This window comes from Megascapheus bottae, chromosome 7 (genome assembly GCF_031878675.1).
Source record: "Megascapheus bottae isolate mThoBot1 chromosome 7, mThoBot2.hap1, whole genome shotgun sequence".
Lineage (NCBI taxonomy): Eukaryota > Metazoa > Chordata > Mammalia > Rodentia > Geomyidae > Megascapheus > Megascapheus bottae.
Genome location: NC_143515.1, coordinates 8,077,138 through 8,102,459, shown reverse-complemented (window position 1 = coordinate 8,102,459; position 25,322 = coordinate 8,077,138). Strand labels below are relative to the sequence as shown.

The 25,322-nt window shown below is 43.6% G+C and overlaps 2 protein-coding genes across 2 annotated transcripts in view; one reads left to right on the top strand and one right to left on the bottom strand.

The window, feature by feature from the left end:
• The first annotated feature begins 5,586 nt into the window (after positions 1–5,586).
• On the top strand, positions 5,587–15,816 carry LOC150060251 (putative speedy protein E7). The gene is made up of 10 exons (XM_090336966.1): positions 5,587–5,650; positions 8,134–8,169; positions 9,335–9,388; positions 9,465–9,587; positions 9,756–9,950; positions 11,197–11,255; positions 11,527–11,612; positions 11,850–12,024; positions 12,117–12,213; positions 15,638–15,816. Exons 1-9 carry the CDS (start codon positions 5,587–5,589, stop codon positions 12,174–12,176), a joined length of 852 nt encoding a protein of 283 aa, XP_090193092.1. The 3' UTR covers positions 12,177–12,213; positions 15,638–15,816.
• A 501-nt stretch (positions 15,817–16,317) lies between these two features.
• Positions 16,318–25,322, bottom strand: part of Anapc1 (anaphase promoting complex subunit 1) — a 95,962-nt gene continuing 86,957 nt past the window's right edge. The window contains exons 47-50 of the mRNA XM_090336382.1: positions 24,681–24,776; positions 22,464–22,662; positions 19,819–19,953; positions 16,318–17,165 (exon numbers count right to left, since the gene is read on the bottom strand). Of these exons, the coding sequence (XP_090192508.1) occupies positions 17,050–17,165; positions 19,819–19,953; positions 22,464–22,662; positions 24,681–24,776 (546 nt within the window). The 3' untranslated portion in view covers positions 16,318–17,049. The remainder of the gene's footprint in view (positions 17,166–19,818; positions 19,954–22,463; positions 22,663–24,680; positions 24,777–25,322) is intronic.

Here is a 25,322-nt window from a genome sequence, read left to right as displayed (position 1 = left end):
TGCCTCTGTGACAATCCTGTTGTCCCCTTGTTAAGCAGATTCTACTTTTTGGTTTCTGTGATATGTCTCTTCTTCAGTTTTGCAGCCATCTAGTGTCAGTTTGATTAATGGTAAAAGGAGATGCAAATCAACTTTCCTTCAAAGAAAGAGACAAACTTAGAAACTGAGACAAACTTAGAAAGTAAGCAGACATCAGTCCTGAGGTGCCTGCTGCCAGGGTCTCCAGGGGTTCTACAAGGCCACCAGGCCTCACCTTAACACCAACACTTGACCTTGAGGGAAGGGAGACAAGGGCAGAGCCTGAACTAGATTACAATCCACAAAATGTATTATCATTGTCCTTTGGATTTCTCAATGTTTCTTCCAATGAGTCACCAAGGTTAACTACCCTTGACTTTAAAAACCCACAGCTTTCCATATATAGATTGTCCTCAGGAGACCTTCCACTGAGTGCTCCCTCCTTCCTCCTCCTCAACTGGCAGCTGCTTCTTAGCAGGCCTGTTTACAGACACACCAGTAGTTCGTGCACATTCTTGCCATGTGAGTAGACATTGCCATAAAGCTGGGGAGGAATTAGAGTAGACCTCACCCTTCTCAGACACTGAGGAAGAAAGTTAGTCTTGGCCATGTGTAGCATGTGCCACCTACTGGCCACCATTGGTATCACACACTAGAGTCTCCCACCTCCGTGTGAGACTCGAAGCACTGAACAATCAATCCCCTGCAGAAGGTCTCTGGATCTCTTGCTCCATAAAGAACCTAGAAGAGAGGCACTTGAAAAAACAGGCATGAGTCTTTTTATGTGACATTCTGTCACATATTGTGTACTCAAACTCGGGGATGCAGGCATATATCCCAAGTGGTTTGCGATGTATTGATAATATTTAATCTATCTAGCATTTAACGAATACTTATCTCCTTGGCTCTTCAGGTTTATTGACTAGTAAATGTCTTTCTGATACATTGAGAGAATCAAGGGTTCTTGTTGGGAAATGGAACTATGACAGACTTTTCAAAGCAAACACATCATCCTAAAAATAATAGGTATTCTAATAATTTGGAAGATCTGTTTAAAAATTCAATAAGCATCCCAACTTTGCAGCCATTGCTTTCATGTCAATGAACACAGGCTCACCCCCTCCAGACTCCGAATATATCTTCTTTGCCTATCTTGCTCTTGACGTCACGTGCCCATTTCCTAAATAAAAACTAATCCTGCCCAGCAATAGAGGCTCACACCTGTAATCCTAGCTACTCAGGAGGCTGAAATCTGAGGGCTACAGTTCAAAGCCAGCCCAAGCACTAAAGTCCATGAGACTCTTATCTCCAATTAACCACCAGAAAACCGGAAGTGGCGCCGTGGCTCAAGTGGTAGAGCTCAGGGACAGAACCCAGGCTCAGAGTTCAAGCCCCACAACTGACCCCCCCCAAAAAAGAATAAGAATCTCAGGAGATGGGTATCAGGAGGATCAAGGCTCCAAACCAGCCCAGCTATGTCAGAAAACATAACTAAGTGGATGAGATGCACAATGGTCAAAAAACACTAGCCTTACATTATGAAAATTTACCACCTCTAAAGTCCTTTCATAGAACATTGAGCAGGCATAAGCAAGAAAATTAAATCCCCAAGTGTGACTGCTTCCAACAGGATTATATTTATGGTAACATGTGGTACTTTTTGCTTTGCTTTGCTTTGCTTTGCTTTCAGTACCAGTCCAGGGACTTGAACTCTAAGTCCAGGCATTGTCTCTGGGATTTGTTTTGCTCAAGGCTAGCACTCTTCTAGTTTAGCTTCAGCTCTACTTCTACCTTTTTGGTTGTTAATTCAAGATAAGAGTCCCACAGACTTTCCAGCATGGGTTGGCTGTGAACCATATTCTCAGGTCTCATCCTCCTGAGTAGCAAGGATTACTGGAGCCACCACATCGAGCTAAGTACAGTGTGTGTGTGTGTGTGTGTGTGTGTGTGTGTGTGTGTGTGTGTGTGTGTGTGTGTGTGTGTAAACATCCTGTTTAGAGACAGACCTGAAATTTAAGAAAAGAACTAGTTGTCATGGCAACTTCCTCAGAGCCAGACCCGTCCTTCAGAAAGAAAGTCCCAGAAACTACATCTCTTTGCTGATCCCAAATCCTGCTTTCCTACATCTTTCTAGTGAGCCTCAGATAATGAGCCCGAGGTCTGTTTTAGTCTTTCCTAGAGGGAGATGTCTGACCTTACCTCTGAGCCCCGACATTTCTGATGGCAGCCATACTCTGAGGATGAGGTCTGTAGAAGTAGAGTGGCATCAACTCCCTCCTCCTTCACTACCTCAACTAAGACAAGGGAGCCCCAGGGGTGCCAGAAGACCCTGCACCTCACCATGCTGGAACCCTGGGTTACTTAGACTAAACCTGCGGTGTCACCATTTCTCTAGGGTAAAAATAGCTGAAATGAGATGCACATGTATTGAGTGAATGCACTCTAGCCCTCAGAGCGCTCCATGGCCGATTTCCTATCAGAGGTGGAGCTAAGCCTTGAAGGCTGTGGGGTGGGGGTCTTAGCCGCCAGGAGGGAGCCTGGCAGAAGGTCTGGGCTGTTTTCTGAGGTTCTGGGCAGAATCAAGATGGAAATTCCATTTCCTGGCACCGTTCTCCTGCATGTCACAGAGTATAAAGTCCCACATGAAAGGATAAAGTGCAGTCCACAGGAAATTGGAAGATGGGACTAATAAAAACTTCTTACCCAGAATGTCCCCTCCTGACAAGCTCCTTTCTTTTGGACTTTCAAAGGGGCTGGGGAGGAGGGGAGCGTCCTGGGGACAGAAGGAGGAAACAAGAAAAGATCAGAGGCAAAAATCCACTTGTTTGAGGCTTGGCTTGCCAACACCAAAACTTTCTTTTTTCTTTTTCTAAACTCTGCAAAGCTGAAGATAGCACGAAGTTCCTGTCTAGAAACCTAAGCCAAATCCTAGGAATGGGACAGGAGCCATGGTTCTAGTGGTAAAGTATCTGCCTAGCAAGCATGAAGCCCTGGGTTTAAATCCCAATCCCAGAAGGTAAAAGCAAGTTAGAAATTATTTGTTGATAGAATCCGATTCCCCTGATGTCAAATTCAAAAGAAAGGAAGCTCAATGGGATTGTTTCCCCAAACTCAGCCCAACACCAACAGGCTTATCAAAGACCTCCACCCCACGGCTGATGGTCCCTTCCATGCTGTGTGTTTCTACCAAAGTCCCCAAAAGGGAAGCAACAATTGATCCACATAAGGGTCAGGAAATGAGAAAAGCAGGTGATAAAGTCCAGAGAGCTAAGAAGCAACCCAGGGATGGGGGCAAAGAAAAAAGCAGAGGGCCCCTAATCACCTTATTAAGATGCTTGGCTGCAAGCCCAGGGGTGAGGGAGGAATGCCTGAGAGCCGAATAGAGCAGCCAAAGGAAAACTGGGAGATTCAGAAGCAACACCCAACAGCCCAGGCACAGAACCAAGAGGACCCACTAAAGCGAGAAACTCCAGCCCTACCTGAGTGCAGTGATTGCTTGTCTACCAGATGTGTGTTGAGCCCCAACTGGGGCCAGCTGTGCAGATGAGCAACATACCACCCATGACAACCTCAGCTCAGTGCTATGAGTCAGATACTGGGGGCTCACACCTGGAATCCTAGCTACTCAGAAGGTTGAGATCTGAGGATCACAGTTCAAAGCCAGCCCAGGCAGGGAAGTAATTAGACTTATTTCTAATTAAGCACCAAAAAAAGCCAGAAGTGGAGGGGTGGCTCAAGTGGAAGAACTCTAGCCCTGAGTAAAAAAACAGCTCAGGGATAGCACTTAGGCCCTGAGTTCAAGTACTAGGAACACACACACACACACACACACACACACACACACACACACACACACACACACACGCCACTAAACATATAGCTATGAAGTTGCCAGGGTAGAAAGCTCTGGAAATCAAGCAAGAAAAACCTGTCTAACAGAGCAGGGGACAGGGCAAGAGGCACTGAGATGGCTTCCCTGGGGAGGTGATATTTGAGAGACTTGATGCATATGTGGGTATTTGTCAGATGACAGAAGCAAAAAGAGTGTCTCAGGCAGAGGAAAAGCCCCCCTCCCCAAAGGCCTACCCCCAAATTGGCCCCTAGGTAAAGCTGTGAAGTCCCAGCCTGGGGCTGAAGCAACCTCAGTTCTCACACATAGAGGAGGAGAGGCAGAAGAATGATTGAGAGCTTCTCCCCATTCGGAGGCCACATTTGTACCTTCCTGTTGGGAATTGGCTTCATGGCCAGGTTAGAGACGACAACTTCCCTGCATCGCCGCCTCATCACTGCTGATGGCCTTGCCCCAGTTCTTCCCAGACGGTCAGGTGGTCCCCCAACTCAATCCTCTCACACACCCCACTGCACTCCTGGCCACCCCCACATTCGCTTCATCCCCTTTGAATTTAAGAACTCCCATATCCACCCCGCTCAAGCTCACACTCTGCCTCTGCACTTCCCGAAATTCAGTCCACCAAGGAGAAAATGTTACCACAGACCCAGTACTCACTGGCAGTAATGGAAACTTCTTATCCACTTCTCCAACGAGGAGCTATGAATTTCAATTCTATAAGACATATTTCAAGGTCTTAATAAATCGCCCTGTCATGTATAATGAAAACATAAATTGTTCCCAATACACAATGGTAATACTTCTTCAAAACATAAAACTTCACCAGTTTAGCCTAGTAGTCGAGTGTTTGCCTAGCATGCCCAAAGACCCAGGTTCGAATCCTTAGTACCATATATGTCAAAAAAGCCAGAAGTAGTCAGGTGTGTTGGCTCACGCCTGTCATCCTAGATACTCAGGAAGCTGAGATCTGAGAATCCCAGTTCAAAGCCAGCCCAACACTAAAGAGACTCTTATCTCCAATTAAACACTAGAAAAGGGGATGTAGGGTTGTGGTCCCAGGGGTAGGGTGGTAGCCTTGAGCTGAAGAGCTCAGGGACAGCACCCATGCCTAGAATTCAAGCCCTATGAACAGAAAGAAAGAAAGGAAGGAAGGAAGGAAGGAAGGAAGGAAGGAAGGAAGAAAGAAAGAAAGAAAGAAAGAAAGAAAGAAAGAAAGAAAGAAAGAAAAGAGAGAGAGGGAGAGGGAGGGAGGGAGGGAGGGAGAGAGAGAGAGACAGAGAGAGACAGAGAGAGAGAGAGAGAGAAAGAAAGGAAGAAAGAAAAAGCCAGAACCAGCACTGTGGCTCTAGTGGTAGAGACATAGCCTTGAGAAAATTCAAGGACCATGCTCAGGCCCTAAGTTCAAGCCCCAGGCCTGGCAAAAGACATATATATATATATATATATATATATATATATATATATTTCATGAAACAGGTAACTGATGTATTTTACAGTAGACATAAATAAAATTCCCTTCTATTGATCTTTTAAGATAGTGTGATTTTTTTCATAACAATTTTGAAGTACAAACCTAAGCATGTGGGACTTGCAGGTACAGGTACAGGTACAGGTACAGGTACAGGTACAGGAATTGAATTGTCTGGGGCGTGATTCTGACAAGTAACTAGGATGCTTACATGCTGCCAGACATTCTACCACTAGAGGGCAGTGTAAGCATGCTTTCTGTCAGCAGGCACTTCATCCGATTCATCAAGCCCGTCTTCCCAGCAACCTCAGCGGGTAAGGACTGCTAGTCTCACTTTATGGAGGATTTGGCAGTGTCCACCAAAAACCAAGGTTCCATGAATTCATACTCAGTGACTGTTTTTAGGACAACAGTGCATGCTGAACACTTCCTCCCCATGCATTTGCCATCCCCTGAAGCCCATCCAGCAAATAAGGAACTCATTTCTGTTTTCTCCCTCCACCCCCATAGAACTCTGAAGGGAAAGGGAAGTGAACCTCAGCTACTCCACAGCCAGGACCCTCCACCAGGCAGGACATCCAGCCAGGACCACCAGAAAGCTCTTCTGGTCCAAGGATCCAGCCGCCTGCCTGAGGCATTTCCCAGCCTCCTATGGAGAAGACCAAGTAGCCATTTACAGAAAGTTCAAGTCCAAGCTGGGTGCTGGTGGTTTACACCTGTAATCAGAGCTCCTCAGGAGGCTGAGATCTGAGGATTGTGGTTCAAAGCCAGCCCCAGCATGAAAATCCTTGAGACTCTTCTGCAGTTAACCACCAGAAAACCAGAAATGGCGCTGTGGCTCAACAGGGTAGGGCCCTATCCTTGAGCTGAAGAGCTTAGGGACAACACCCAGGCCCAGAGTTCAAGCCCCATGACTGGCAAAAAATAGAAAGAAAGCTCTAGTCCATCCTGAAGCCGGTCTTTCCCCAGTCCAGATTCCCCACTTCAATGACCACAAATGCCACATGAATTCAGTGAGCTTGATCTCCCCATGCCAGGGATTCTGCCCTCCCTATGTCACTGGCCCTCCCCTCCCTGTGGCAGTGGTCAAGTCCCTGCAGGTTTCTGCGTGAGTTCCCTCTCACAATTCTAGATATATCCAGCCTTTTCCCTTTGCTATTCTTTTTTTTTTTGTAAGTACTGGATTCAAATTGAGCCCAGGAAGAAAAACTCTGCAAGACTCCATTGGTAGAATAAGCTGGGTATGGCGGTACACCCCCATCACCCAGGTTCTATTCCTTGGTACCGCATACATAGAAAAAAGCCAGAAGTGGTGCTGAGGCTCAAGTGGTAGAGTGCTAGCCTTGAGAAAGTCCAAGGTCAGGGCTCAGGCCCTGAGCTCAAGCCCAGGACTGGCAAAAATAAATAAATATGTAAAGGTCATGTACTCTCCAAATTCTGGCAATGGACGGGTGTGATTAATAGTACTTCCGTCTCACCATTATTAGATATAGCAGTGAACAAATGAAAGGGTAGAGAAGTAAGCATGAAGCTCTCACATAACCTCAGTTCACTGGTCCTAGTGATTGGATTCAGGGCCTGGGCGCTGTCCATAAACTTCTGTGTTCAAGTCTACCACTCTACCACTTGAGCCACAGCTCCACTTCTGGGTTTTTTGGTGATTCACTGGAGGTAAGAGTCTCATAGACTTTTCTGCCTATGCTGGCTTTGAACTGCAGTCTTCAGATCTCAGTCTCCAGAGTAACTAGGATTATAGACATGATCCACCAGCACCCAGCTGTTTGTTTTAAGCCTCAGTAGAGCTTTCTATTGTCCTCTTTTTTTGCTTCCAAGCAAATTTTTAAATTAAAACATTTAAAGCTGAAGTATTGTGTGTGCTTATAAAGTGTTTTGTTGAATGATAACTCCTTTGTACAACTACTCTTTGCTAGGCCTCTTTACTAGGCTAACTTCCCCTCCCCAAGTTACTACTGAAACTCTACCCCTGGAGCCACACTTTCAATCTGGTCTTTTGCTGGTTAATTGGAGATAAGGGTCTCTTGGATTTGCCTGTCCAGGCTGGTTTCAAACTATGATCCTCACTCAGTCTCCTGAGTGTATAGAATTATAAGAACCAGGGCTGGGAGTTTAGCCTAGTGGTAGAGTGCACGAAGATCCAGGTTCGATTCCTCAGTACCACATACATAGCAAAAAGCCGGAAGTGGTGCTGAGGCTCAAGTGGTAGAGTGCTAGCGCTGAGCCCAAGCCCAGGACTGGTAAAAAAAAAAAAAAAAAAAAAAAAAAAAGAATTATAAGAACCAGCCACCAGCACCCTGTCTCAACTTTTCAAATTTTAATATGATGGTAGCTGACCACAGATAAGATCGTAAAACAAACTGTTGGGTTATTTAAAAAAAAGATGATCTTAGTTTTGGAGTTTTATTTTTCTGATGTCTAATGCAGAGAGTAAACACTAGGCAAAGTTCAAAGTGCAGATAATGTTGGGGTAAGAATTGACTCCAATAAGAGAGCGGCCCAATGACCAGCTCTCTTTCACTTGCAGCTCCCCCTTTCCACTCCTGGTGGAATGGAGTGATATCATCAGTGACCCAGACAAAGGCTCTGGAATGTTGGAAACCACTTGATCCCTAGCACTTGACTATGGCGAGTGCCATCTTACTGTGTTTGAGGCTGTGCACTCATCAAGTGTGAAATGATTTCGATGACTTAGACCTCAAGAGAAGCACGCAGGCGTTCCTTCACACAGGGTGGCCCCACCCACCCCTGCATTAGTCTGAGTCTCAAATCCTGAACTGAATTTCTCTAAGGAGTCTTGAGTGTTTTGAGTCTCCAGGTAAGCAACAGCAATGCAGGATGGAGAGCAGGTGTTGGATTTGGAGGAAGGCAGGGGGAGGCAGGTCAAGAGGAATCAGCTATCAATGGCTCAAGGAGCCATGGAAGGAAAGGACTGTGTGCTAGTCAGACTTGATTGCCTGTTCATTTCTAATGGTTCATAGAGAGACCTAGATAAACAAGGGGGAAAAAAACATACAAAGTCCTCCAGATTCACTCCACTGGAAACAAGAGTGAAGCCCATACTCAGGCATTCTTCCCCTGAAGCACTCATCAGACGTGAGTTCTAATCCCAGATTCAAAGTGCTATATAGCCACAGTCAATCAGGAAACCCTCATCAGGTTATTGTGTTCTTATCTGTAAATCAGATGAATTACCTTGCCAGGCGTGGTGGTTCATGCCTGTAATCCTAGTTACTCAGGAGACTGAGATCTGAGGATCAAGGTTCAAAGCCAGCCCGGGCACAGAAGAACCTGATACTCTTATCTACAATTAACCTCTAGAAAATCAGAAGTAGGACCGTGGCTCAAGGGTAAGGAGGTAGCCTTGAACTGAAGAGCTCAGGGACAGCGCCCAGGCCAAGTTCAAGCCCCATGACCACCAGCCCCCCCCCAAAAAAAATCTTTACCTCACAGATTTTAAGGATTAAAAAGTAACCAGTTATTGTTAGCTTATTGAAATTATTGGTGTGTTTTACAAGAAGTGGACTAAAAAAAGCAATAGCTGGTTGGGATCAGGTTGTGATTCTCAGATCTTTTCGGACCCAGTGAAGATGAGGTTTCTTTGGGGTCCATATCAAATGCCTTAGAGACTGGCCCATGTCATCAACACCTACCAAAGAGGTAGGTGCCATGGAAGGTGACCATTGGATGCTTTTCCCTGGGTACTGGATGAAGACAAAATGCTATGGCCCAGCTCTATATCTCCTTCCCTCCCCTATCCCAGGTCAGGTTCTTCATCGGCACAAGTAAGAGGCCTCAGATTGAAGCAGGAGGTCACGTCCTTATTTACTTGTATGGCTATGGGAGACAGTGGACAAGAGAATTCGTTAGTGTCCATAGACACATGTTCCAGGGAAAACGATCCATGGAAAGAGACACCAGAGAGCAGCCTTTGCCTGGCAAATAAAGGTAAATAAGTAACCAATTTCTCTCTTCCTTGGAAGATAAAGGCAAAGAGAATGCTGGTTGTTCCTCTTTTCTGCCCTTAGATGTCAAAGGTGAGTGAAAAGTGGGGAGCTCAGCATCTCCCATGGATTCCTTCTTCAATCTCATGGGGGTCTCCTCTCCCTGCAGCTGCCCAGAACAGCAGCCCAGCCTCCACTTCTGCTTCGTTAGCAGCTGTTTCTAAGCAGAGACCCAGGAGGAGGAGGGCCCAAAAGACAAGGAAGCGAAGGAAGCTGGGAGACAAGGCAACAGGTATGGATCCTCAGCCATCTCTCAACTTCCTAGTCCCGGAAGGATATTACTGACTAGCAAGGTGTCACCTCGTCCCCCTGAGACCAGCAGTTCCCAGGAAAAGCCCAGGAGTTTCCTGGTGGGTCAAATCACACATTCCCAAGTTTTTAACATTTTTTTCTCCCACAGCTACCCAAGAGAATCGCCCAGTGGCCTCCAAACTTTCCTTTTTAGAAGCTGTCTCAGAGCTTCAGTTATGGAGGAGAAGGGGACAAAAGAAAATATGGACGGTGGATCACATGGAGGGAATAAAACTCAGGATAAATAAGAAGAGAAGACCCAGTTACCGCCCTGAGGACCAAGAAGCATTCTACCGACTTCTGGGTATGTTTTCCAAGCTGGGATTCTCTGAGGATTGGTGGAGGGTCAGAGGGGCTCATATGTGCCCACACAGTCCAAACAAGTACAGGAGGCACAGGTACAGGATGCCCCTGGCTCCAGGTGGAGTGAAGGAAAATAGACACATGGACAACAAAGAAGCCAAGGCACCTCCCTTAGCCCCCAGATTCATTACTGACTCACACCAGGCAAGATGTTATAAATGAGACCTTGCAGTCCTAATGCTCCAATATAAGACAAGAAAACACATGCAGAAATCTGTGGATCTCGGCTAGTAGAAATAACACATCAGGTAGTGGTGTCTAGGGCTGAGTGAACAAGGGTGAGGTGTATGACATGAAAGTTAAAGATGGTCTATCAGAGAAGGTGATAATGCCAAGCCCAGAGGTAGCACTGAGATGGCAGCTAAGAAACATCAAGATCGAGGGGCCGAGAGTTTGGCCTAGTGGTTAAAGTGCTTGCCTAGCATGCATGAAGACCCGGGTTCGATTCCTTGGTACCACATACATAGAAAAAAGCCGGAAGTGGTGCTGAGGCTCAAGTGGTAGAGCTCTAGCCTTGAGAAAGTCCAAGGACAGTGCTCAGGCCCTGAGCCCAAGCCCAGGACTGGCAAAAAAAAAAAAAAAAAAAGAAACATCAAGATCACACTGTCCAACCTAGTACATATTAGCCACATGCAGTAAAATTCAACTTCTCTGTATCACCAGCTATTTTTTTCCCATACTGAGGCCAATCATACTGCACAGAGGTACAGAGCATTTCTGTCATCACAGAAAGTTCTAGTTGGACAATCCTGAGGACCAGGTAGATACCTGCTGTATAAATGGTATTGCCCTAGGCAAAGGCCCAAACCAAACATACAGGACACTTAAGACTCAGATCTCCATTGGAAAATGGTATCTCTAGGGAGATGTGACATCACAGAGACCTGAGGCCACATCCAGGTTTGTGAGATGATGCAAATGTGCTAAATTTTGAGAACATGGTCGAATGTCTTCAGTGAACAAACTTATAACCATGGTGAGGACTTGATAAATGTATCAAAAGCAGAACTCATGTCCCATAGCTAAAACTGGTGTCAATGGAAAAGGCTTTCCTGGGTAGCCGTTTCTCTGTTGTGGATTGCTCACCAGGAATGGTTTGGATGCTCTTCCCCTCAGTTCCTGAGGAGGAGGGAAGCCACAGCCACACAGCTGCTCCCAGCCCTCACTTGTCTTTCCTTCCTTTGCAGAGGACCCTGTTATTCAGAACTTCTTGGAAGCGGACATTTTCCTCAAGGTGTCTGACAAGGTACCTACAGCACCTGAGAAAGGGGCTAAGGAGTCCAGAGTTATGGCCTTCTAGGGCCAGGCACAGAGGGTAAGAAACCCTGGAGGAACCTGTAGGTCAGAGGAAGGAGAATCACAGTGCCCATCTTTACTGTCTATCGCTGCTGACAAACAAGTACTTTGCAAAGTCTTACTACCATCATGGTCTTTGGACAGGGGGAGAAGCCACAGCCCATCCAATCACTTCCACTGTCCACTGCTAGCCTCCCCTCACCAGCTCTCTGTTTGCACAGTACTTGCTGTCCATGGTGGTGGAATATTTTGGCCGCGTTGGGTTACCTGGACATCTCTACAACAGGATCCATTTCTTCCTGGCCCTGTGAGTATAACTCCCCCGGAACCAGCTCTTTTCCATCCACTATATCCCATACTGTAGGCTTCCATCACCCCCTCGGGACAGCTGGCCATGCCCATATGCTGAGTGGTTGTCCTTCCCGGCCACAGTGCAGATGAGACTCTCAGATCAAAAGGTCCCCTGGAATCCCCGTAGACCTGGCAGAGGCTTCCTCAGACCTCTCCCTCAAGGCTGGAAGCTTCTCCTCTCTCCTTGTGGCAGCTACATTGCCTCTGACATGGAGGAAGACAACCCCACATCCAAGCGGAGCATTTTCCAGTTCCTGCTGGGCAAGGAGTACTGGCCAGATCTCTATAAAGAGTTCCTAAAACTGAAGGTGGAGTTCTTCCACGCCATGGATCACCGAGCCTGGGTCAATGCAGAGCTGTGTGAGGAGGTCCGTGAGGGCAGCCAGGGAAGGATGGGAACCAAGGAGGTGACTGGCCCAGCAGCTGGGCCAATCCTCTGAGCCACTCGTTTCCTTTACAGATCCAGGCCCAGAATCCAAATCACTGGGTCTGGAGCCGGGTGCGCCAGTGCACCCCTTAAATTCCCAGGACCTATGAAGGACTGTGCAGGGGCCCAGGTGAGCATGATTCTGAACAGGCCCATCCTGTGTGTCTCAGAAGCTACCACCTGGACTGGTGGGCATGAGAGAAAGCTTTGCTGCATTGTCTTGGAATTTCTTCAGGAACGGGAGCAGCGTATGGGATCTGAGCACTCCTGTGGTAAAGACATGTTTCTATCAAAATTCCCCAGCTGCATTTGTTCTGTGATTATGTCATCTTTAACACAAACTCCCAAGAAAACTCTTTTTATCACATGAAGCAAGTTCCATGGAGCTGGGTCTCATTTTTCAAGGATAGAAAGAAGTCGCAAGGCTCTCTGGAAAAAATGAGATTCCCATATTGGATTCTTTGATCATGCAAAAGACATAGTATGATTTTTTTTGTATTTCTTCACTTAAGAGTATCCATGTCAGGGGCCGGGAGTTTGGCCTAGTGGTAGAGTGCTTGCCTAGAATGCATGAAGACCTGGGTTCAACTCCTTGGTACCACATACATAGGAAAAAAAAAAAGCTGGAAGTGGTGCTGAGGCTCAAGTGGTAGAGCTCCAGCCTTGAGAAAGTCCAAGGACAGCGCTCAGGCCCTGAGCTCAAGCCCAAGACTGACAAAAAAAACGTATCCATGTCAGGTTCATTGTTTTGTTTCAAATATTCATCAACTGTGTATATGGGAGAGAGAGAGAGCGCGAGAGCTCACTTTAAGGTGACTTCCATTGCGTGGTTTCAAATACTCTTTTTTGTGTGTGTGACATTTTAAGGTGACTTTTATCAAGAGGAATACTTTTAGTTTTCTACTCCCTTATGAATCCTTTACCTGTCTGACTTCAGTATTTTACAATACTAAATGTCCTGAATGGTTATGCTGATTTTCTAACTGAATCCATATTCTAAATAAAGTCTTATGCTCATAAAAAAATAAAAATGAGATTTCCGGAAACAAGAATATACAGAATTGAGAGAGAAGACAAAATAGGTGATAAGTTCATAAAAAATACTCACCTCACTACATCACACTCCCAGATATGTTTCCTTTGGCTTAAATTTCATTTCATATATAAATTACTTCAAGAGATCTCTCGTGAAATGCTAAGAAACTCTGAACAGATGACTGGACTGAACAATCTTGTTAACATCCTGCTATACCATATGGTGAGGCAGAGCCTATTCCGACTCTAAAAAAAGAGAAACGTGGAGCCAAACACCAGTAGCTCACACCTGTAATCCTAGCTACAGGAGACTAAGATCTTAAGATCACCATTTGAAGCCAGCCCAGGCAGGAGAGTCCCTGAGAGACTCTTATCTATGCTCTTACCTACAATCAACCACTCAAAAACTGGAGGTAGAGCTGTATTTAAAGTGCTAGAGCATTAGCCTTGAGCAAAAGAGCTCAAAGACAGCACCCAGACCCTGAGTTCAAGCCCCACAACAGACGAAAAGAAGTGGAGAGAGGAAAGCAGAGAGTATACTCTGAGATAATCAAGTTTATTATAAGGTTATACTTACCTGCAGGCTTATTAGAGGGACAAGACAAACCATGGCCGGGGCTCCTCTTAGGTCTCATTGCTCAGATCGGTGAAGGGGAACCATGAGCCTTCGGAGCATCTTTCCATCACACAGCCTATGTTGTGAGATACACAGGCGTTCACTTCTACTCAGTCTTGACCGCTCTTCCTCATAGCTCTCATCCACTCTCTACAAAGTGGCTGTTGCTCTGACCCTCTCTAAGAAATGGCTGCCTGTCCCCACATGCCAAGTGGCACCATCCAGCCCCCAGTTTTCCTCAGGTCTTCAAGATGGAGGGTCCAGAGAGAGCATGGACCACAGGAACATGCCACTGAAAAGCAAACCTAGTCAAATCACTGCACTGTCTCCCAGTGGATGCCTGTCATTAAAGGGCACTCATAAGAGCTGGTCCCCTGATGCTTAATTTGCTTGATGTTTAGGTTTATAATTATAGCTACCTACATTATTGTTTTGGCTAGGAACTTTATTATAACACTTCCTACCGCGCCCCCCCCCCCAAAAAAAAAGGTGCAGCCAAACTGTCTGGCTCTTTGGTTTTTTCCCTTTGGTTTTTCCCTGGGAATTTCTGCCAACCTCATGGTGAAGTACTGGAGGGCATCACTAGTCTAAAACTCTTCTGGCATTCTTTCCCCATCATATTTGAAATTCCTTATGCTATTTTCATAGTTGCAATACATTTCAATATTACTTGCTCTAAAAGCTTGCAATGTTCCAAGATGTAAAACTTTTGAAGTCATTTCTGATATTAGTAAAGAAAAGCCTACAATTGATTTCATGGCAGGTCACAGTTAAACACGAACTAAAACCTCCAAGTCCCAGGAAATGATGGGAAGTCCAGTGTTGGTTCAAAAAGGATCATCCCTGACGGGAATCTGTCCATTCTTGCTCCTAAACGCTTCAGATGTATTTAGCGATTCCACCCCGTAAGGCATACCAGGATTTGTTCAAACTTTGAGCACAAAGGATACTGATATACCAATGTCCTCTGCTGGAGGGAGCAGAGGACAGAGAAGCCCTGGCAAAGCTGCGGAAATTCAGAAGTGAAGGCACTCCTGCAGGACTGGAGTCGAAGGTCTGTGTCAGATGAGCCTTCTGGGCCTTAAACAGGCCTTTGCCAGACTCTGACCTGACAGACTCTGACAGGGGAAACGGCTTGAATCAAAGAACAGATGTGGCAAGGATGTCCAGTTGACATTCAGCTTAGGTACTAGCAGTGGGATAACACAAAAATGAATGAGTACCACACAGGCCAAGTCTGCAGTGAGGTCAGCTGAGATAGCACGCATGCCTGCCTCTTCTGGGGATGTGCAAAATTTGTATGTGATGCAGAGCGTTTGAATGCACTTAGACCTGGAGGAAAAGGGATGCTACAGCTCAGTAAGAACATTATGATGGATTTGCTAATCAACCGTACAATTTACCTAAGTTTCTGGATGATGAAGCTGAAATGGTACAATTAACATTTTCTTTATGCTGGTGAGGATTTAACTCAAGGCCTTCCGTGTGCTAGACAAGTGCTCTGCAACTGAGCTGCATCCCTACCACTGAAATACACTTGGTAAGGGATGTGAATGTAAAATGAAGCAACCTCATTCTAATGGCTAATGGAGACTACACTGAAAGCAGTGTAGCTGTTCTGAACCAAAATACTTCACTGGCAGACACATTTCTCTAGCTCTTCCCTGGCCACAGCTCTGAGAAGAGCTATAGCACTAAAGATTTCTAAGGGGTCCTAAAGAGGTGAACTGAATTAAGGTTCCTAGCAATTTTCAAGTGACTCTTCACAATGACCACAACCTTCCTGTCAGCAAATCCACAGACCCAACAGTGCTGCTCCAGGGAATTCTCTCCCTTCTTTAACAGTCTAATATTCGCCTTTACTGACATTCTAATGACCGTTTTCCATCCTTTGAATTAATAGGTATCTAAAAATCTGCCTCTTGAACCATCCTGTATTTATGGCAAGTAGAAAATGGATTTAACTGAAAGCGAAGACTGCAACAATTATTTGGATAATGGGTTCTTTAAATCTTCATTCAAATGGAGTTTTCATCGTGTATTATTTGTTCCTTTTTAATTAAAAGAAAAGCCATTTGTGAAGGAAGCATATTTTCCTGGGCCTCCATCAAGGAGTAAGTCCTTAGACCAGGGGAGGCAGAGGGGAAGGCTGGATCGCCAGAGGGGGTCTGGTCTGACTTTAGGTGTTCTGCTAAGGGAGGTCTACTCTGCAGAGACTCGTGCCATATGAGTTTTGGCCAGATACTTGCTTTAATTTTCATTTTTACACTTAAACATCACAATTCAGGAAGCAGAGGAAGGGGAAGTAATAAAGACCCTGTGGCTTCTCCCTGCTAAAATGGTGCTCCTAGTCATAAGGAGGCTCAAAGCACAGGCCAGAGTCTGGGCAGCAGTGTTTCTTCCTATAATAGCCTGACGCTGGTGGCGTCATTACAGGAATATTTGCATCACCACCTGGGTATACATTCTCTAAATCTCAACAAGAAACAGACAGCTTGATTTTTAAATAACTTTTAGCTATATAGAGCAGGCGTCATGTATTGACATATTCAGGATGCTCAAACAAAACACTAAAGACGTAAGTAGCTTAAACATGAAAATTTTATTATATTTCTGAAAGTTGAAGTCCAAGTCAAGGTGCCAGCTGATACAGACAGTTATGGTGGAGGCCTTTTCCCACCCTGCAGACATTCGTCTCACTGTAATCTCTCATGGTAGAAAAATCCTCTTCTTACAAGGCCACTAATTCTACCACATCAGGGTCTCATGACCTCATTTAACTGTAATTTCAAATACAGGCACATTAAGATTAGAGTTTCAACAGTTGTTTTAGGAGAATGAAGTCCACAGCACTTCATGCTAAGAAGCTGAATAAGGTATAACACTTCTGACTGACATGGTCACATCACGAGACCTTCAGGCACTGTCACAGGTAATACAAACTTACATTAGACAGAACAAGTGTATCTTAGAAAATGCTGAAAGCTCTTTGTGGCAGAAAGTTAATAACATCACTTCTTTTAAAACTGCAATTTTAAGCCAACATCTTACCTAAACTACTCTAGTTCAAAGACTTAAAAAAAATTCAACCCATATCACTCTCAAGTCTAAAAGCTACCAAATCTTAAAAACAAAGTTTATTTACAAGTGTAAATGTTGACTGGTTTTTCATGTTCTACAATGTTAATGCTGACAATAAGAGTTTAAAATTCAGCAAGGTATGTATAGCTAAATATAATTATAATATGAAACTCAAAAACATTTCCTTAGCTTTGACGTTTGGTCACAGTTATACTGAAGTCACACCAGATAAGGTCACATAACCATTGGCTGAGGATTTCCAAGGAGCAAAGGTGCTAATCTGAGCAGAGCTCGCACAGGCATCTTCAGCTGTTTAAATCTGAAGAGGAGTTCAGCAAAGCTTGTGCTTCCTAGAGAAGGAGAGATGGAGAAACAGGTCTCTAAACAGACCCTGCCATATATTTGCCAAGTAGCTGCAGACATAACATGTTTAAAGCTAGCGTTTGTCTCTGAACACAAAGACCAGATCCAAACATGAAGTTTCAAACGTTTTCTAAAAATTGAAAGTAGTCTATGGCCTACAGCTGTGTATGAAGCTGTTCGTATTCCATTAACATTGTTTAAGTTAGTAAATTTGCCTGTTTCGCCTCAATCTATAAGTAATTTTTAAAACTGGTTCTACTACTTTTTTTTTTTTTTTTTGCCAGTCATGGGGGCCAAACTCAGGGCCTGAGATTTGTCCTTGGGCTTTCTCAAGGCTAGAACTCTACCACTTGAACCACAGCACCACTTCCGGCTTTTTTCCCCCTATGTATGTGGTACTAAGGAAATGAACCTGGGTCTTCGTGCATGCTAGGCAAGCACTCTACCACTAGGCCAAACTCCTGGCTCTCTACCACTTTTAATTTTTAATCTATACACACGATCTTTTACATGAAAATAGAAAGCAGGCTGAAAATAAGTAACAGAAGTTGATCTAATGCAAATTCCCCTAAGGAGCAGCACTTCTTGGTCCTATAAGCAATTATATGTAATTCATGGGAGTGCAGCCTGGGCATCTAGGATTTGGAAAATTGCCCAGATGATTCTGCTGTGCACCAGAGGGAAACTTAGTATCATCATCCTTTAGCCTGCTGTGAAACTTGAACTCAAGATCAAGGCCTGGGTGTCCCTAAGATCTTTTGCTCAAGGCTAGTGCTCCGTCACTTTTGAGCCACAGCTGCACTTCCAGTTTTCCAGTGGCTAATTGGAGATAAGAGTCTCACAGACTTTTCCTGCCTGGGCTGGCTTTGAACTATGATCCTTGGATCTCAGTCTCCTGAGTAGCCAGGATTACAGGTGTGAGCCATTAGGCACAGCTTCTATAGAGTATAGATTTTTATTCAAAATTAAACCCCATTTATTAAAACTATAGAGGATCTTCCTTGGAAGGTAACTTTATTCCATCTGGCTGGCAGAATGTAAAACAGCCATTACTTTTGCGGGAGCCTGCTGTATTTTTGCTATCTCAAAGGGTTAGTCTACCATTATTCCAAAGGATGAATGCTTGGCATAACTTCACTTTGGCCAGCCTTGAACTCTAGCCTCTGTCTTCTTGCTACCACCCTGCTGTTGACCTTTGTGCTTTGGCCTTTCACTTCTGCCAGATAATATCCTAAAGCATGTTTGCATGTATACGCAGGGTAAGATGAGCTAAGTGCCTCAAGAGAACAGTACGCTCAGTGATGATTCCCACTGTTCCTTACTATCTGGGATTTTGCTCCTTTACTTTCTAGAACACACCCAATCTGTGGTTCAGCCCAAGAGCACCACCACTGCTTTGTGGGGAAGCTATGGCAAACAGTAAATTCTCTCTATCACCCTTATTCCTTTCCCTGGGGATGGCTATACTCCAGCAAGTCCCATCAGCACATTACCACTAGTTCCTTTCTACAGCTACTGCATGCGCTCTTGTGGGACAGTCCATCCAAAGCAAATCATCCTATCACAGACAAAAGTCTCCATATAGTGTATTTTTATCTGAAGCCTTCAAAACAGTGTATTCAGCTTTTAAGTGACTAATTAAACACTTTCACCCTTTTCAGAAATATTGTTTTTAATCCTCAATTAAGGAAAAGTGATTTGAAAGTGCTATAAATAAGTATGGCTGTTTAGAAATTATGGTATTTTATTATTCTCTTTATTAGATAAACCTTATTTTCATATTCTGCAAAATATAGTCAGGAGCTAACATTATTAATATTTATTTTTAATTCTGATGTGATGTGAATACATAAAAATTAAGTTCATCTTAGTTTTAAATTAGCTTTATAATAGAAATTAAGATCATGTGAGATTTCTCCTCATTTTCTTTTTTTTTTTTGCCAGTCCTGGGCTTGAGCTCAGGACCTGAGCACTGTCCTTGGACTTTCTCAAGGCTAGAGCTCTACCACTTGAGCCTCAACACCACTTCTATCTTTTTTCTATGTATGTGGTACCGAGGAATCGAACCTGGGTCTTCATGCATGCTGGCAAGCACTCTACCACTAAGTCAAACTCCCAGCCCCTATCTAATTTTTTTTTTAAACTAAAGAAACTTAAACTTTGGGAGAAGATTAGTAGACATAACATAATATTATAAAAGTTTATAGAGTAGGGCCGGGAGTTTGGCCTAGTGGTTAAAGTGCTTGCCTAGCATGCATGAAGACCTGGATTCGATTCCTCAGTACCACATACATAGAAAAAAGCCGGAAGTGGTGCTGAGGCTCAAGTGGTAGAGCTCTAGCCTTGAGAAAGTCCAAGGACAGTGCTCAGGCCCTGAGCTCAAGCCCAGGACTGGCAAAAAAAAAAAAAAAAAAAAAAAAAAAGTTTATAGAGTAATGTTTACTCTGAAAAGAAATCTATCCTTTTCTCTATTATAAAAAGTATGCAGAAGGTGTAAAGATGTTCGGTTTTGTTTACAGAAAAATGTTAAACAACAACAAATCTTGAGGATGAAAGTCATGAGAGAAAGAAATTTACTTGAAGAAACTAAAAACCTAAGTGTGTAAGAGAGATGCTGAACAGGAGTGTGCATGTGATTACCTTCGAGTCCCATAGGTGGCAGGTGCCTGGGAGCTGGCACAGCGTGGTAGACAAGGAAGCAGGCCAGCATGTTCAGCTGAGACTCCTCCACAGGCTGTCCACTGAGGTAGGCCTGCACACACACATCACCTCCACCTGTGTGAATAACAAAAAAAGGAGCTGAGCCAACTGAGGACAGAACTGAGAAGCATAGGAATGCCTTGTCTTCATTACTTTAGTATTAAGAACTTGCTGACTCTGGGGCCAGGAGTGTGGCCTAGTGGTAGAGTGCTTGCCTAGCACGCACAAAGACCCGGGTTCAATTCCTTGGTACTACATATATAGAAAAAGTCAGAAGTGGTGCTGTGGCTCAAGTGGTAGAGCTCTAGCCTTGAGAAAGCCCAAGGACAGCGCTCAGTTCCTGAGTTCAAGCCCCAGGACTGGCAAAAAAATAAAAATTAAAAATAAGAACTTGCAGACCCTATCCTACAGTGTTTTCTGCTAGTGAAACAGATCATATATTTCACTAAATATGCATGGATGCTCCCACTTACAGAGCTTAGAGATACCAAGACAGCAAAGCATCTCACAATAGTCACAAGAGGACCAAGCTAAGAAGCAGCCAAAAGACAGCAACCACATGCATGCATTCAAAAGTCAATGTTTGAAGCAGGCTCACGACTATAATCCTAGCTACTCAGGAGGCTGAGATCTGAGGATTGTGGTTCAAAGCCAGCCCAGGCACAAAAGTCGAAAAAACTCTTATCTAACCACCAGAAAACCAGAAGTGGCACTGTGGCTCAAGGGGTAGGGCGGTAGCCTTGAGCTAAAGAGCTCAGGGACAATGCCCAGGCCCAGAGTTCAAGTCCTATGACTGACCAAAAAAAAAAGTCAATGTTTGAGCCAGGTTCAGTGGTTCAGCCTATGATCCAAGTTAGACGGAAGGCAGGCAAGAGGTATCAAAGGCTGATGGTAAGCACAGGCTACATAGCAAGGCCCCACCTCAAACTCAAAAAATAAAGATTAAGTATATGGCTCAAGTAGTATAGTGAGTGCTCTCCTAGCAAGCATGGTGCCCTAAATTCAATTCCCACAAAAGAAACAACAAAAACTAAATGTTAGCAAGGTATAGTGGACACTATAGTATCAGCACTTGGGAGGCTAAAGCAAGACTGCATCCTTACTGTTAAAGACAAATTCAGTCAGGCCTCCTGTCACTTACAGACACAGGCACTTGAAACAAAGAAAATTCAAATGAGAGCAAGCAAGAGAGATAAACATGCAAGAAAAAGCCTGGGCACAGTTGTTAATCCAGATACTTGGGGGACAGAGATTGGGAAGACCACAGTTCAAGGGACAGGCTGGGCTAAAAGTTGGTAAGACCTCTTCTCAACAATAAATCAGGTGTGGTGATTATAACGCAAGCTGTGGTTGGAATGGGTTAGAGACCCTGCAAGATAAAGGGGAGTGGCTGGGAAGGGAAAGGAGACAAAGGGAAAACTACTATCTTAACATATATTTCTCAAAAGGAACAAATGACAATCCAAGTTTAAGTACTACATGACCTTTTTAAAGATGAAGAAAAGCACAGACTTGAGGTAGCTATTACATATAAACACTGAGAGCTTGAAACTGTTGCTACCCACACAAACTGTTTTGAAATTCACTTTATAGTTTGATATTTTTCAGAAACCTATTTTGTGGTATTACAGTTTTGGGCCGAATATATTTAATGCTTAGGTTCATTTCCACAAGCAAGAATCTACTTGTAATCTACTTTCTAGTATCTATTACAAGATTAGTATGGATCCAAAGCAGATTGCTGTCATATTTACAGGAAGAATTTGGAAGAACTAAAGAGAATGGAAAGATCAAGTAGATGACTACTGAAAATCATTTTCATATAAGAAAACAGATAATACATTTCTACAAATCAAAGGCCACATTATTTGCCCTATATGAGGCAATCATTCAGAACCTTCACAACTTTCTTGTAGTCACAAATTAGGAACTTCCACTAGCAGAAAGTCACTGTCATGGGACACCTCAGGCTTACACTGATCCCGCCACAAAAACACTTAACAAGACTTATCTAAGTGTCCAAAGGGAGAGGCACAAAATGGGGAAGGAAGATTGCTGGCCTCAAACAGATAATAAGCCACACATCCAAGAGACAGAAGACAGAAACATTGAAAAAGAAACAATCTGATGCTGAGAAAGATAAGACAAGGTTGTGGTACTTAAAATGTGGTTTATATTCTCTGCAAGGTTTATAAAGTAGGTAAATGTATCTTTTTAGACACCAAAAGAAGAGTCTAATTCATCTAACTAGAAACATTAAAAATGTAACCCCTCTAGCTTACACTTAGACCTACCTTGCTTGCCAATGTAAAATCATTAGAATAGAAAAGTCTGAGTCTGGTGAATCTCACTCCGATGCTTTTACTTCTGGGAAAGAAGACCTCCATTCTACCATTTGAGCCATGCCTATAATCCTGTTGCTTTCTTAGTTTGTTTTTCAGATAAGTTCTTGCTTTTGTCTAGAATAGGCAAAAAACTATGATTTTCCCTACTTCCTCGTTCCAAGTAGATGGTATTACAGGGATATATACAACCACTCTTGGCAAGTTCACTGTGTTTTAAAGGGAGCACAGGACTGATATTACCTTGTAGCCACTGGTCCAGAGTGTTATCAATAGTGCACTTCACCACTGGCAGGAATTCAGAGTTCATAAAAAGCCCTCGCTTAGGTTGGTTTTGTAGCCGCTCCTGATGGCTTCGGGAGCTAAAAAACTCTAACACCAACTTTATCTGCCAAAGGTCAGATGTATCTGGTATTTCTCTTTTTTTAAGTCCTCGTATAGCCTGCAAGAAGAAAGAGAAACAACAATCCAGCCAGTCTCCTCAGTGAAACACAGGTGGGGGTACAATAACACAACAGCAGCAGCAAGCCAGGAATCCCAGAGGCCAGGAGGAAAACAAAATACTACTACTGATCTTCCAACTCCTCAAATCCACCTACAAAGGCACTTATGGCTGTTACCCTATGGAGATTCCCCTTGACTGTGAAGGGGTAATGGACCCAGGACATAAAGGTAACCCACACTTAGCCACCAATCAAACACCAAGGTTTCACTACTGTGTAGGAAAGGGGCTGTAAGAAGCAATGCAGCACAGGCAGTCCACAGATCAGACAGTCCACCTAAGAAAGGGTAGATTCCACACAATACCAGTGCTCTGAACCCATTTGCTTTTAAATGAACATGACCTTTAATTATTATATTGTAACCAACTTTCAGATTTGAAGAGTTATCCCTGTATAAATGTATTTTCCTCACTTGGCTTTCCAGCCTATTTTTAAGATTCAAACGATGGGTTCACATGTCATTCTGAAAACTTGTATTAATTTGAAGATTATTTCAAAATAAATTCTGAATTTTGTCCCCCAAATTTAAGTCCTATACATATGAAATGGGACTAAGGGATGTACCTTCAAGATTCCACAGGTAAATTTTAAGCAGGTTAAAACGTTGCTTAGCTGGGTCCCAGTGGCTCACACCTGTAATTGTAGACAGCCCAGGCAGCAAAATTCAGGAGATTCCTATCTCCAACTAAGAACCATCCAACTCCACCGGAAGTAGAGCTGTGGCCTAAATGGCAGAATGCTAAGAGCAAATAAAGCTCAGAGACAGTGCCCTGGCCCTAGTTCAAGATCTAGAGTGGCAACACTTCTCCCCTCCAAAAACAAGAAAAAAGAAAAAAGAAAAAAACCTAAAACAACAACAACAACAAAAAAAAACCCAACAACAAACTAATGGCTTAGCCCAACTGCACATCAAGAAACTCTATCTGGGGGCCAGGAGTCTGGCCTAGTGGGACAGTACTTGTCTAGCACACACAAACTCCTGGGTTTGATTCCTCGGTACTATATACATAGAAAAAGCCAAAAGTGGTGGTATAGCTCAAGGAGTTGAGTGCTAGTCTCGAGAAAGCTGAAGGACAGTGCCCAGGCCCTGAGTTCAGGCCCCAGGACTGGCACCAAAGAAAAGAAAAAACAAAAATGAAACTATCTATACCCGTTCTAACAACCTGAAGTAAATAAGTGGTATCCTTAGGAAAACTGTTAAACATTCATTTTTGTAGTACCTCTGGTAGGCTCTTTTAAAATGAAAGTCTCTAAGGAAATTTAAAAATAAACTCCAAATCCCTAAATCATAAATTCTGGAACTTTCCGTTGGCTTATGTCAGGCAGGATTTCAAATCCCTACCATCATGAGAACATAACTTGCTCATTTACTGTTCATCTACAGTCTTTTCCACAAAGAGGTTTTGCCAGAAGGCAAGCGTCCACACAAGAATATTACGGGGAAGGGAGGGAATGTTTTCTTTCTCCCCTAATAGGGGAGAAGGGTCAACGGGAAGCCTAAGACAGCACCCAAAATAGCACTCATGACGACACTAAGTCCAGGCTTTTTGGATATATCTGTGAATTCCTTTTTAAATATTCTAAAAAGCAAATAAAATGAAAGACACCTAGGATCCCTGCTACCTCATTCAATAGGTCACTTGAAACACAGAATAAAAATCACCATTCTAATAAGTTAAGCCAGGTACTGGTGGCTCACATCTGTAATCACAGCTGCTCAGATGGCTGAAAACTAAGGATCATGGTTTGAAGCCAGCCTGAGCAGAAAAGTCACTATGAGACTCTTATTGTCAATCAACCACTCAAAAACTGTAAGTGGCACTATGGCTCAAAGTCAAGCTAAAGAGCTCAAGGACAGCACCCTAATCCTGAGTCAAGGCCCATGACCCACCAGAAAAAAAAAAAAGAAAAGAAAAGAAAAGAAAAAAAGAATTTTAATAGGGTTTTGGAACTATACCTGATCCATTAAAATGTATGCAGGCAACATCTCTGGGGTTTCCTGGGTAACACATTCATAGAGTACTGAAGAAAAGAGATCCAGAATTTCCTGTTTCTGTGAAAAATTAGAATTTTTAACACATTAAAGTATATTCCAAAGTCAATTCAAAGATAATGTAGAAATAAGTACCATTTACATATAGGCATCTATAGAATATACCATCCTATAACAGTTACACATTGATCTCAGCAGATCATGGAACTTCTTCCAATAAATTATCATAGGTCATAAACAAGTCCTAATTACTTAAAAGTAAATTCTCCCAGGGCACAGTGACTCATGCCTATAATCCTAGCTACTCAGGATCTTACAATCACAAGGCACTAAAAAGTTCGTGAGACTCTTATCTCCAATTAATCACCAGAAAACCAGAAGTGACCCTGTGGCTCAAGGGGTAGGGCAGCCTTGAGCTGAAGAGCTCAGGGACAGGGCCCAGGCCCAGAGTTTAAGTCCCATAACCGACAATGAATGAATGAATAAATAAATTCTTGTATCTTAATAGATGGTGGGATAAAATTAGAAATCAGAACAAGGAAACTACAAAAACTATTCAAATACATTTTAATGATCACTAGTAGATACCTGACAAAACAGAAATTT